Here is a 14,068-nt window from a genome sequence, read left to right as displayed (position 1 = left end):
TCACTTCGAAGCTTTTTTCCATGCGATATGGATGCAAGAGGCGGGAATTCCAGCGACAGGCAGACAATAGTGCGACGCTCCGCTCGACTGAACCTCTGAAATCCCGCCAGGCTTTTTTGTTTAGAACGTCTCAATAAACACGACCTCTTTTTCAACGGCGCCGTTGCGAAGCGCTTCCCCTTCTCGCTCGCCGGTCAGCCGGAGCGAAACGCCGATTTTCATTTCGCAGAATCTGCCGGCCGAGCGATCAAAGATGTTCAAGTCGGAATGCTGCGAGGGCGGTTTATTAAAGGCGGAGTCATACGGATCGCATGCTGCTTTTTTTTTTTTTTTTTTTGCGGTTTGAACAAATATCACACAAAGGATGTCAAGTTTACAGATTGGAATGAAAAGCCATCCATCCCTTTTCTATAGTGCTTATTATTATATATAATATGATGATATAGTGACTTGCAAAAGTATTTGCCCCGCCCCTTTTCAACTTTTTGATCTTTTGCTACATTCAAGCTTCAAACATACCGGTAAATATATTTTACTCAACCAAAATATAAATGCTGCACTTTTGTTTTTGTTCCCATTTTTTTTTATATGAGATTAACTCAAAGATCTAAAACTGGGCTAGAAAACCCGGTTTTCTGAGTCACCAGAATCACCCCCCTGTAACAAAACTGCACCTTTCAGAATGGCCTTTTATTGTAGGCAGTCTAAGGCACACCTGTACACTAATCATGGTGTCTAATCAGCATCATGATGTTGCACATGCGAGGTGGGATGATTTCGGCAAAGGAGAAGTGCTCACTGTGACAGTATTAGACTGGTTTGTGGACAATATTTGAGAAAATTGGTGATATTGTATATGTGGAAGACATTTTAGATCGTTGAGTTCAACATAAAAAAAAATGGGAGCAAAAACAAAAGTGTCGAGTGTAAAATTGGATTTTTATATTATTTTTTTTTGTATAAAGAGTCAACACCGGGGAATTAAATTTAAATGAAATTTGTTCTTCCATTCATTTCATTCATTTGTTTATTTGTTTCAGGCAGCAATCAACATTAACTCATTCACTCACCGCCATTTTCACATTTCGCAATCCCGTTCGCTCCCGGCTGTTTTACTGGATTTTGACTGATTTTGCAAGGCCCACAGAATATTGTGTTCTATTATTATAATATTAAAACATGGATCCTACCACAAGAAACAGTAAAGTCTCTTCTTTCATCAGTAAAAAAAAAAAAAAAAAAAAAGTATGTTTTTACCTTTTTCACTTTTGCAGCAATTAGCATTAGAATATAACTATGTTAACATAAACATATAAATATGTCTTTGGGATACTTAAAACATTAAAAATAGAACATATTTACACGTTTTTGGGAGCAAATGAGTTAAAAAAATATATATATATATATCAATTTTGCCAAACAATACTCAACTAAACCTCATTCTGAAAAGGAGTTGGAGGAAGAAAAACTTGTGATATTTTCAATTTGAATTCTTTCAAAACCTGAGAAGTCGGGTATGCGAAAAATTCACCCCCTTGTCTCTCAGTGCAGCCAAGCGAAGTTCCCCGATGATTTGCGAACGATCCGCTATTGATCTAAATGATTGATGATGACGATAAATGGAGTCCACGGGTCTCAGGAGGTCTGTTAAAACAATATTGGAGCGCAAAAGGCACCAAAGAACCAAAGAATACACCAGGCGGGTCCAGGACAAAGTTTTAAAGTGGGACGCTTTTCAATTTCCTCATCCTCCCTTTTCCATGCAAGACAAATCGGTTTATGGCCAATCCGAGCGTTGCGCTTATGTAACAGTCTGGTGCAAGTTAATTATAAGCTAAGTGGGCGAACTGTAACGAGCAATTTCATTTGCACTCTGATGAACACTTCAAGGTCGTAGGAATTTTTTTTTGAAAAACATTTTTCTTTTCAGTCAGCCTTTTAACAAGAAGCCCAAGGCAAATGTTTCATCGGATTTTCAGTCCCGGTGGCCAGTGAAACTCGTTTTTTTTTTTTTTTTTTTTTTTTTTTTTTTTTTTTTTTTTTTAAACATTTATTTTTCTGACGGGTACATGATACACAAAACAAGCACTACTAATTGCCTTTCCATTAACAATAAGTCTTTTTTTTGTTTGTTTGTTTTCTTTTTCAGGACCTCCTGTAAGTATGCCTGCTTTGCATCTTCGACTTAAAGACACAAAGGTACAAAACGCACAAAACATTCGCAAAAGTGCAGCAGATCTTTATTTCCCGTTTCAATCTACAGCTTAATGAGGCCACGTTGGCAAAATAGCCAGTCTCCTCTTCAAACGCGACATTTGTGTGCTTTTTATTCGGTTATTCTAGTCCGGTAGATGTTGCCACTCTTCATGTTGGACACTTGCATGTTTGTGCCCATCCACAAGAGGACAAAAAAAAAACGAATCAACGCCACCATAGATGTGCGTTTAAAAAGCTACAACAAATAAAAGCCAGTGTTGATTTAGTCCAGTGCTTCACAATTATTTTTTTGTCATGCCCCCCCCAGTAAGAAGAAACCCCCCTGCAACTTGAATGAATATCGTTTGTCTATAAAATTGTTATAAGCGCACCTCTGCATAACACTGTATCCGTATTAACATATAAGCGAATAAAAAAAAAAAAAGAAAGAAATTAGCTTTAAAGAAAAAGCTTTATTAACTGTAACAGAAAAGATTTAAAGTGCATCCGAAATTCAAAAATAAAATTAAATCCTTAATTAAACTATAAACATTTTTTTTGGCTGACCACGTCAAACCATATGAGACGGAAAAATAAAATTACATAAAATCAATAAATAATAATGCATTCAAACTGATCACCTGCAAAACAAAAATATATAAAATAATTTGTGCTGATTTTTTATTTATTTTTTTTTAGCTGTGTGCAAAGCACGCATGCTCAGTGCAAACAAAACCCCGACACCACCGAGCGAATGCTACCAGCGCACACTCAATAATGAGAGCGCCACTGCCCCCTAATGTAGTGGAGGTGCTATTGCACTTTATTCTAAGACAGTAAAAAAATAAATAAATAAAAAAGCATATTCCCCGAGGTCAAACATGCCCCCCTTTATGGAGCCTCGCGCCCCCGTGCACCCCCCCCCTATTTGAGAAGTACTGGTTTAGTCTGACAAATCTGGTGTCAGAATCAAAGCTTCTTCCCTCGGCACCGGCAGCCGTTTTCTCACCTCATTACACATCCGGCGCATCGCAGATTCCCTCCCTTGAGCAGATGGAAAACTTTTCGTCAAAGATAAAGACAAATCCATACATTGAAAATCGGCGTTTGTGTGTGCGTGTGCCGTTGCTATTATTTATCGTGCGGAGGCGAGTGGGATTGAACGCGTCTAATTCGCGTGTGCTGACTTCGCTGTAAAAGTCGTAAGATAATCCTGGGAGCCTTTTGCAGGCGCTCGTTCCCGGGGTCCTGGGAAGTAAGTGAGCCCAGGTGGTCCCGACCCCGCTCGCCCGGATTCTGGAGCTTTTTGGAAGGACTAACATGATCCATTTGTGTGAACAGATGCTGAGCATGTGTTGATAGCCTAATCGTGATCATTGCATTATCATCCTGATTAGGCCTCTTAATGATTGGATAGGTGACTTGAGCTAGGCCGTTGGGCGCATTTATCCAGTTGAAACCAGTTAAGAGCATCAGGTCACACATTTTCACATGGGCTAGTCTGTGTGGGTTGGCGGCCAAGACAGTATGAGTCGAGACTATTTTGCATAGATTAGACCTTACGCCAGGGGTGTCCAAACCTTTTCATTTAAGGGCCACATACAGGAAAATCAGAAGGACGCAAGGGCCACATAATGTTATGAAGAGAAATTGTGTTTAGTCCTAAAAATTGTACAAATAATTGATTTGTGCTTTCGCATATTTAGAAAAATGCTACAGTATATAAACCAATTTATTTGTAATATGGCAGTAGTGTTATTATAGCATTTGTTAGTTTTTATTAGTTTTAGTTCTTTAATAAATGCTTGGTTTTAGTTTAGTTTTAGTTACTTTCAGTATTAGTATTAGTCTTTTTAATGTGTATTACTTGTACACAATATTTAAAAAACGAAGGCCATTTTTGCTATAATTATAGTTTTAGTTTTGTAAACATAAAATGTAATTTCAGTTAGTTTTCGTTTTTTAAAAAGCGTTTTCGCTTTTATTTTATTTCGTAAACGAAATTAGTTTTTTGAAATTGTGTTTATTTCGTTAGTTTTAGTTAACTAAAATAACCTTTAATAGCACCTGTGTTTTTCAACACCCTCCCTTATTACTTTGACCATCTCCAAACATTTTTGTTTTTATTTTATTTGAACTGCCAGTCAAATGCCATTTTTAGCATATGTCGCGGGCCGCTGAAAAATGGACTTGCTGGCCGCAAATGGCCCCCGGGCCGTAGTTTGGACACCTCTGCCTTATGCTTTCAGCAGATAAGGCTGCACAACTGTGTACTCGATCTTTCTGGCATCAGGTAAATAGCTCAACTGAGAATATGGTTGTTATTATTTAGCATAGCGAGCATTAAATATAAAAGAACCGGTGAAAGTTTCCATCTGAACTTTACAGGCCCAATACCTGGTACCGATACTCGCCCATGATCCAGTAATCCTAATCAAAGGGTGTGTGTCATTTAACACATTCACTGCCAGCCCAGCAAAAATGCATTATTTGACGTCTTTTTCCAATGGCAGTCAATGAGTTAAGATGAGATGCAACCAAAATTGACGGATTTTTAAGCAAAATTTGCCTTAAAAAAAGAAAAAAGGAAAAAAGGATGCTGCAATATAATCACAAAATATATTGGTACATTGTGTTTCACACATTCACTGCCAGCCCAGCAAAAATGCATTATTTGACGTCTTTTTCCGTCAATGGCAGTCAATGAGTTAAGTGCACGAATAAATTACACAGCATCTGTATTTCCTCATCGTGCACCTGCACTTTATTTCAAGCAATTCAGAAGTCTTCCCAAAGCTGTGAGCGTGAAGTCTAATCCCCGACACGTTAGCAATATAAAGACCGGCAAACAAATCTCATTAGAAGTTTCCATAGAGGCTCGTTCCAACTCACACAATACGCCATATTGTCATTTCGGACTGGCTAATTGTGACACACTGTGGATATGGGAACCAGATGCAATCCCGAGTCGCTTTTCCAGTGCGGTTTCCCCAGCCGGGCCTAACCTCTCCGTCCAAATTGGAGCGACGAGCACCAGCCGCTTGTGGTCGTCCGCCTGTGCCCGTTCGACTCTGATTGCTCGCATGCAAAAAAAAAAAAAAAAAAAAAAGAAGTCTCAGGGGCTCGTGTGCTGCACCAGTAACAGATGGAGGTGTATAAATTCCCTTTGTTTTGTTTTTACTGCTCGGCTTGAATCCCTTTCCAACATTGTGCACTTTCTCCTGTAATGATGCCCGCAGCAGCCTTTTATATGCAAAACTTTTGCCCCAGCCAGCCACAATGGGATTTGCATTTGCTGCATCCAGATGGGACGTTTTTGTTTTATTTTTTCTCTCGAAAATCATCGCAATTCGAGAAGATTGCGCTTATTTCTTTGCGTGTGTAAAGGAATAGTTTTGATACCCTGGGAAAGAAGCTAATTTCGCCTTTCTTGCCAAGAGGTAGACGAGAAGGTGGATGGGGCTCAAATGGCTGCGTGGGAGATAGCCAGTAGCTGCTTAGCCTTGTGGCATGAAGATTGGAAACAGGTGCCAACGGCCTCCTTTGTGTCAAAAGGGACGGCGGAGCTTGGAATAACTCGTCGACAAATATGGGCACGCCGCTTGTTAGGGGTTGGACTCGTTTGCCTGTACAGTAATTCTTCTTGTCCTTAAATGAGTCCAAGTCCAAATCTCCTTCTATCCATCATGGAAATCTTATATTAAAGGCAAGCCAGCCCAAATATGTACACGGTAGTTTGTGGAATGTGATTTCAACATCCACGGGTATCGATTCTAATTTCCTCACAATCGATTTGATTTCTATTCACAATGGTTCAGTTTGATTCAATTTATCCCGATTCAACTCGCTTCAGTTCAATCCGACATCGATTAATTGTGGACCATCAATTCTCCTTAAATGTCAAGAACATGATAAAAACTTGTGAACTCATTCAACAACAAACAATCACAGCTCACCTGTTTTCTAAAGCTGAGGCATAATTTGGTTGTTCGCTGAGCCACGAGCAACTTTGACGTCATTTTCACTTGACAAGTGTGCAAAATGGATGACCCCTGCTTTCAAAATGGGTGGAGTCTTGCCACTTAAGTCATATTCCACAATATTAATCAGAATGGCAAGATGTTGTCAAGATGACAATCTATTTTTTTTCTGATAAAGAAATTATATACGTGTGTTTAACTTTTGTCTGAAGTTTATCAAGTTTGGCTTCAAACCATCACGTCATTCACCCTCTTAGTTCCGCTTGTAAACACAAGTCGAGTCATGAAGTCAACAATTCTGTTTACGTCCCGATCGATTAGCATTCGTCTCCATCCAAGTCGCCCTCTAGTGGCCGAAGGACGCACGGTTTTACGCACAAAATCAAAGCGGGCGACGCCCGCATGGCCGACGAGCCAAACGCTGCGGCGGGAGACGGCGAGTGGCTTCCTCCGCCTCCCGTTTCCAACCGCAAGCTTCACGCGTTCTCCTGCCAGTCAAGACTCCGATCGCCTCCTTAACCTTAACCATGTGCTCGTTATTGAGCGAAGGTCACCTTAGCATCAGGCGGTAATTATCTCGACTCGAAATATGACAGTTCCCTAAACGGTAACCATGGCGTTGACGCGTCATAAAACGGGATCGTTTTTATTGGTTTTGCCAGGCGCAATCTGTGTTTTGACATTCAGTATTTCTCCTGCTCTTGTCAGGAGTTTCGAGCTTGTGCTCCAGGAATTGTTTCTCTTGATCAAAATGTCGACTTGATAGATCGAGAAACATTGAAACCGCTTCCACGTTTTCGTTTGACTGTATGGAAACGAAGCGAGGCCGCTTTATGTTGTCGAGTTGTTGGCCCGGATTCCGCCAGTCCTCCCCGTTTGCTGTCGACACTCGAGGATGGCTTTGTTTAGCTTGCTGCGTACGCACACGCTTATTAATGTTGTGGAGCTGATCGCGCCCGTAAAGACCAGGCCGTAAAAAAAAAAAAACTAGCGTTCCACGGTGAGCTGATTGGATCCATGTGCTGGCAGGCCGCTTGGCCCGACGCCTCCAATACGGATCCGGAGCGCTCGTTTGATGGATGGCGTTTTTTTTTTTTTTTTTTTTTTTTGGACCTGGCTCCGCTCACGGGGCCGCTGTGATGAAAACGACTACAAGCCAGGTCCAGCAAGGTCCCGAGCGCCATCCCCCCCCCCTTCCTGATGTTTCTGCGTCTTGTCGGATGAGGCGGCCAAGCCCGCAAGAAATGATTTTTGCCGGTGTCCACGACAACTGCAGCAACACTGCAACAAGGTTTTGGATGCGGCATCCGGCATGGACGGATTCCGGGGCTGTTGGTCGTGTAGCAGCTTTTCACGTCGCTGACTTTTCATGCAGCTGGTAGTTTAAATCAATAGTTTAGTCTTCATCTACATCAACACTGTGTTAGTTTTCCAGCCACAAAATGATGACTAAAAGTACATTTTGGCAGACGGGGGGGGTGTAGCCACCTTTTGATTGACAGGTTGGACTCAAGTTCCACCCACTTGTCGTTATAAAATACAAATGTAATGCAAACAAACATGAAAGGTCAGACTGAAATGACATTTTTCTTAGGTTTTTTTTTTTTTTTTTTTTCCAGTTAGGGATAAATGCTCATATTAACATTTCGTTTCCAGACAAGTGGTTATAATACTTTTTTAAATGTATTTTGTGATGTGGCACACAACCAAAACGCACAAAATGAAAGTAAAAGCAGCTTCTTTATTAATAAAAAAAAAAAAGGTAAACAGACACACGGCATATAAAAATATTCTTTGGAGTCACAGTCAAAACCTGGCAGGATCTTTTCATGAGGCGTCGTTGACTCTCTGCCAGTAATACGAAGTCAAGTAAGTTTTATATTGTGTGCTTTAAATGCTGATACTCTCCATGTTGCTTGTGGCTTTGGCCCTCGCTAAGTTTCTGCCTTTCATATTTTCCTCCTTCCTTTTTTTTTTTTTTTTTTTTTTTTTCTCATTCGGTCCGTCCAGTACAGGAGACAGTGGTCACGGTTTGGCTGCGAGAGACTCAAGAAGCGAGATTTGTATCTGGATAGGAAAGTCGCATCATCGGCATCCAACGCTCGGCCGTAAAATCAGACGACGATGCGCACACGGGGAAATTCTGTTACAAATCTTCTTGCGGTTTCCCAGCATTAAGTGGCAAAAGATGTGTTATGTGCACATCATTTTTTTTTTTGTGATAAGTGACGGGACTTTTGGAATGTTTTGGAAATGTCCTTTTTCCAACCAATGAGGTCAAAGGTGACATCATTGGCATTGGCAAATCAACGCGACGTATTTCGACCCGGAACCTGATTGTTTTGTTGAGCAACCAGATTCTTTGCCCTTTCATGAGCAGAGTTGAAGTTCGTGACTTGTTACCATGGCAACCGCTCTTGAGCAATCATTCTCGCCGTGTGTGACTGCTTTTTGTTGGTGCAGTTAAAAAAAATATATATATGAGCAGCACTCACAGGTAGGGATCAGAAAGCTTCCTGGGGGAAGACAGAAAACCACAAGCTGCACAAGCAACGTGCTAAATAGACGCCCGCTGCTATTTTAGTGAAATACACTTAGAAACAATCTTTGCGGGGGGAAAGGGGGGTTCCCCTGTACTGCTCCCGGGCTTGTCATGTGTGGCAAAGTGATGTAAAAAAAAAACGATGGGCCACAGTCGGAGGCAGGTAGCAGGCTGATGACTTGCACATGATGTTAACTCTTTTACTGCCACACGTTATCATTCACGCTATCCTTGAAAACATTCTGTTTCATCAGATTTGGTCATGTTTCATTGTAATTTGGCAGCCCATTGAAGAGATACAATGCTGCCATCTGGTGGCCATAGTTGGTGAGTGTTTTTGATTCTACAACCCATTGACCAGGCAGCGCTGCACTTAGATGTTGCACTGCCCATTGCTTTAAAAAAAAAAAAAAAAAAAAAAAAAAAACATATTTGACGTCATTTACCGTTTATGGCAGTATACATCGTGATTTTATTACTCGTGATTAAATGTTTTTGGCAGTCAAAGAGTTAATATGAAAATGAGCACAGGAAGAGCCGACTCGCATTGACTTCACTTTCATCTTGCACCTGCAAACAAAATGATGGGCTCTTCCGTATTGCGGCCTATGAAAAGTTGCACAAAGCAAACCAAATTGAACGCGCCCATTGTTATTTTTTCCCCAATTCCAGCTCCAAATGTGTTGAGCGAGCTAAAATTGTTGGCTGCGCCGGCATCGATTTTCACGTATTGAATGGCCCAGCATCTTGATTGCAGTTTCACAATGGCGTCCCTCGGACGCGTGACTTCAAGCTGTTGAGGCGAAAATAGATTTATTTGAATCCATAGAGGAATGAGGGGAGGTACAAATCGGGTTTTTTTAAAAGTTTTTACCAGATACTTTAGTGCTTGTGTGTGCTTATTAACGTCTTACAGTGAAGTTCAACTAATAAGTGTCTCGTTAATCTTGGCGGCTGTCGACATGGCATCCTTGTGTCTAAGTGGGCGGTCAATTAGTCAGTTTGCCGTTGCCTAATCCTGCACTAAGTCCGACGTAAGATTTTCCAAAACCTCAAAATGTCGAACGAGAGCAGCTGAATGGTGATCGTACTTGTTTGAATTTTTAATTGAACACATTTACGGTAGGCTCAGGTAAATAGGTACACATTATTTTCACGAAATCCTCTCGTTTGTGATCTTTGCAATCTGTTTACTGGTCATCCGCCAAATACTTGTCTGAAAAATAACAAGGGAATTTTTTGCGCTATATTGCAATGTTGATTTTAACATTCCTCGTTTATTGTGAAACTGATATTTTCTTTCTTTTCACAGGGCCCTGCAGGTCCAAAAGGTGAAAAGGTAAATATTTTATTTATTCAGCCAATGTTACTTCATGGCCATAATGTTTATCCATCTTTATTTATTTTTTATTTTTTCCAAAAAACACCTTCACAATTTCTTGTTGTCAAAGTAGCTGATTCAGTTTAGTGTCTTAACAACTTCAACAGTTGCCTTTTTGCATTTGCAAATGTCTGGATATTAAAATGCTCCTTCAATCATTGAAAATTCTAAAGTGAGAGCCAGATGAAGTCCTTCCATGCTCCACTAAGCATTCCTCCACAAAACAGCAGCGAAGCCAGCAATATGAACCGCATTGTGTGCACGACTTGGTGAGCTAAACGTTTGGCTCCGAGACTAAAATGAAGGCCCTTGGATTGCCTCATTTGAATAAACCCCTACAACGCTAATTGGGACGATCGATATCTATTATCGATCCAAATGGTAAATGTAAGCAACACCAAAGTCCAACACGTTTGACGACGTCTTGTGGTTAGCGTTGATTCTGGAAAACCGAAGCGAGAGTTCGCTCGACGCCAGTCGGTGATGTTTGCTGAGCGTCCGGAATGATATTGCCTCTCCCGTGAACCTCTTTATCTGCAGTGAAACGAAATGAGAAACAACTGCGCGCAGTCTCCCACCCAAGAAGTGTGCGGCGGCGTGGCCGTCCTCCACTGCTTTTCCGTTTAAATCTGGCTCCAATGATGCACAGAATTCCGGGAGCTATTTTTGTTGAATTGACTCAGGCGCTGCGTAAAAAAAAAATCCTGTCCAAAACTGACACCTTGCTTGGTTGACTCTGGCTGAACGCTACCAGAGACGCGCGGTAGTCACAAGGTGTTAAAAGTCAGCGACCGATGCGGTTCGTCTTTTATAATCGCGTTCGTTTCCATTGAAGTCCAAACGGGCGTGATTGTGGTGCGTAACGTGTCACCTGGCGACGCTTATTCACGCCGCCCCCTTTTGCCGTCAAACGTCCCCGCGCTGCAAAACTCGTCTTTGTCTCGCATACCCGCCGCCCGTCACCTTCTCTTATCATAACACTCCCCGCCGCAATGAATAGTTGTGGCCTCCTGCGTTATTCCGCTTCGTCAATGTGTTCCGAGTTAGTTCACTGTTAGTCTTGGCTTATTAGTCGCCATTATTGAGCAGCGTGCACTGTTGATGAAATTGTCTTTCTCGTCATCTTGCAGGGGGATCAAGGCGACCAGGGACCACGGGTATGTGCCGTAACATCGATGACTGGGATGCATGAAATTCTTGGGAGAGAGTGTGCTGCGGCCTTGTAGCCAAATACAACAAGGATGACATGGCTTCTTATTTGGAAACCAAAAGGGGAAGAAAACGTGCAGATGACCTTAACTCTTTTACTGCCAGACGTTATCAAAGAACAACTTTGATATGACATTGACGAAAAGAGATACAATGCTTCCATCTGCTGGCCGTAGTTTAGAGTGTTTTAGATTCCACAACCCATTGACTAGGCAGCGCTGCACTTAGACGTTGCACTGAGAAAAAAACATAAAAAAATTGGTGACGTTATTTAACGTTCATGGCAATACACGTCGTGATTTTACTGATCGTTATTAAACGTTTTTGGCGGTCAAAGAGTTAAAAGATAAGGACCCATCCTCAGGTCCAGCGCTGTAATCATTCCCAGCTCTGTTGTTTGACACATTTATTTTTATTTTTTTTAGATAAAATATTCTACAAAGAATTAAATCAAATATTTTTAAACTGAGAAAAAATGTTGAAAAGGTTGATGATTTATTTATTTATTTATTTTTAAACACCGCAAAATGTCAAAAAAGGAAGGGGAAATGCAGAAAATTACCATAAAATGACCATGAAACTGCCAAAAATGTTAAAGAATTTAATTAAAAATGCAAAAAAAAAAGAAAATGTTCAAAAAGAAACCATAAAATGTCCAAAAACAACAAAAAAATGGAAAAAAAAGAGAGGCAGAAAATTACCATGAAATATCTTTGGAATTGCAAGGGGGAAAAAAAAAAAAAGTCAAAACTGATTTACAAAAGAAAAAGGCAGAAAAGAAAATATTCAAAAAGTAACTATAAAATACCCCCCCCCCCCCAAAAAAAAATAATAAAAAATCCCGAAAATTACCATAAAATGTCCACAAAATTAAAAAAAAAATATCAGAAAATTGATAGCCAAAAAATGCAGTAAAGTTAAAAAAAAAAAGCCATAAAATGCCCAAAAAAGAGGGGCAGAAAAACATGTCCATAAAATTGCCCCCAAAAAAATGTCAGAAATTTTACAATCAAAAAAGTCTAAAAATGTATAAAAATTACCCCAAAAAACCCTGAAAGGTAGAAGAACAAGAATCTCTATGTATTGGATGCTGCAGATTTTGTGTTGTTGTGCAGCTCTTGGCTCTATTTGCTTCATCACAATGTTCAAATATTCTGCAGCTCCAGACAGATTTTTGTTTATTCATTTGGCCTAAAATGGCTCTTTTGACGGTAAAGGTTGCTGACCCCTGACCTAAATCAAGTGTCGAAATCACTGTCAATGGAAACAAGCCTCTGGCTTTATTGTGTTGTTATCCCTTTGGTAGCAGTTGTCGTCGTATGTTTGTAAACATGATTTGCTGTCAATAAATATTTCAATCAATCAAAGAAAAAAGAAAAAATCCCATCCAGCCCGGCACGGGGAACCATTTCATGAGAAGCATGGAATTGACCAGCATTCCCAGTGCCACTTAAAATCATTATACATAAGTAAAACATTCCAAAGGAGTTGAAACACAGATGGACACCTGCAGCCCTTCATGAATATATATATTTTTTTTCAATAATATTCACTTCCGTCTGTTTTGACTCACATTTCGGTTCCAAAACGTTTCATGTGAGTCTGTTGAAATATGTTGATCCTGTTTGGCACGCCAAAGTGTGCGTTGAGCCGAAATGATGATGATGATGTGAGTGCGTCGTCCTGCGTGACGAGCTCCCAACTCAGAATTTTCATTTCTCTTCAAGTTAAACAACAGTCACAAATGCATCCACTCCCCACTTGTCCAGGTTTTGTTTACACGAGACTGCACATGACTCACATGGACTCACTATTTGTCACTTCCTCACGGGAATGCTCCTAATTGTATTTCATGGCGGCACGAGCAGAGGTTGAGTACGAGAGCGGATCTGATTCCAAACCCTTGCCGGCGCCCGCTCAGACGTCACCGATTAAGTTTTGTCGGCTTCGCTCCGGGCGACTCGTCCGCGCGTTGCAGAGCATTGCGTTTCATACAAATGGCCTTCCCTGTGAAATGGAATTAGCATTCTCAATATGACACGCCGTGCCGCTTATATTACTGTGACTCTCGTTTGACTTTACACGTTCGCCAGCACCGTGGTAATAACTCCTATTGATTTGGTCGACTTAAATTTGAAGTAAACCACGACAAAAGGGGGAAAAGGGCGGCAGTATTTGCTCTCCAGACAGGCTGACCGGACTAAACCGCGTCCTTTCGGCTAGGATTTCACGGTTGCCCATAATTTGTACCCTTTTAACCTAGGAAATGGAGTCATCTGTCTCTATGGGTTAAATGATTCAATACCTCCGAGGGAGCAACGGGGGCTGACAGCTCGGTAACGAGGACCAGCCAAACCCTATTTGTCTTCCAGAGTCAATAAATAAACTGTCCACTTCCAAGATACTATTTCATTAACGTCCAATTTGCAGCAGCATTGTTCTCAAATGGGCGCAAACGAACATCCAGTCGCATAGAAGGACAACAAAGAGCTGTTATCCAAATCGTATTACGTCCCAAGTGTGGCCTATTGATTGTGCGCGTTAGATGAGCCGGTATACCGTATATAGCCGGAGGGGGAAAAAATGTTTTGGCATCAAATACAGACGGAACGGGGCAAGGGCTGTCTGACCTTGCGTCAAACCGGCTGTCGCGTAACACGGGGAGTCAGCCGGAGCCCCCGCGGAGGCGGATAAACGTGGCGCTCTGCCTGCCCAAGTTTTGAGGTCAAAACTAAAGCGGATTTTCAATGAACTCTTGGA

General features: G+C 41.2%; 1 protein-coding gene across 1 annotated transcript in view; it reads left to right on the top strand.

Annotated features, from left to right (window-relative positions):
- col25a1 (collagen type XXV alpha 1 chain) overlaps positions 1-14,068 on the top strand; it is a 93,554-nt gene that overhangs the window by 38,387 nt on the left and 41,099 nt on the right. Inside the window, exons 4-6 of the mRNA XM_077498932.1 lie at positions 2,150-2,157; positions 10,031-10,057; positions 11,230-11,256. Of these exons, the coding sequence (XP_077355058.1) occupies positions 2,150-2,157; positions 10,031-10,057; positions 11,230-11,256 (62 nt within the window). The remainder of the gene's footprint in view (positions 1-2,149; positions 2,158-10,030; positions 10,058-11,229; positions 11,257-14,068) is intronic.

This window comes from Festucalex cinctus, chromosome 16, assembly GCF_051991245.1.
Source record: "Festucalex cinctus isolate MCC-2025b chromosome 16, RoL_Fcin_1.0, whole genome shotgun sequence".
Classification (NCBI taxonomy): domain Eukaryota; kingdom Metazoa; phylum Chordata; class Actinopteri; order Syngnathiformes; family Syngnathidae; genus Festucalex; species Festucalex cinctus.
This window is presented reverse-complemented; position numbering and strand designations above follow the sequence as displayed.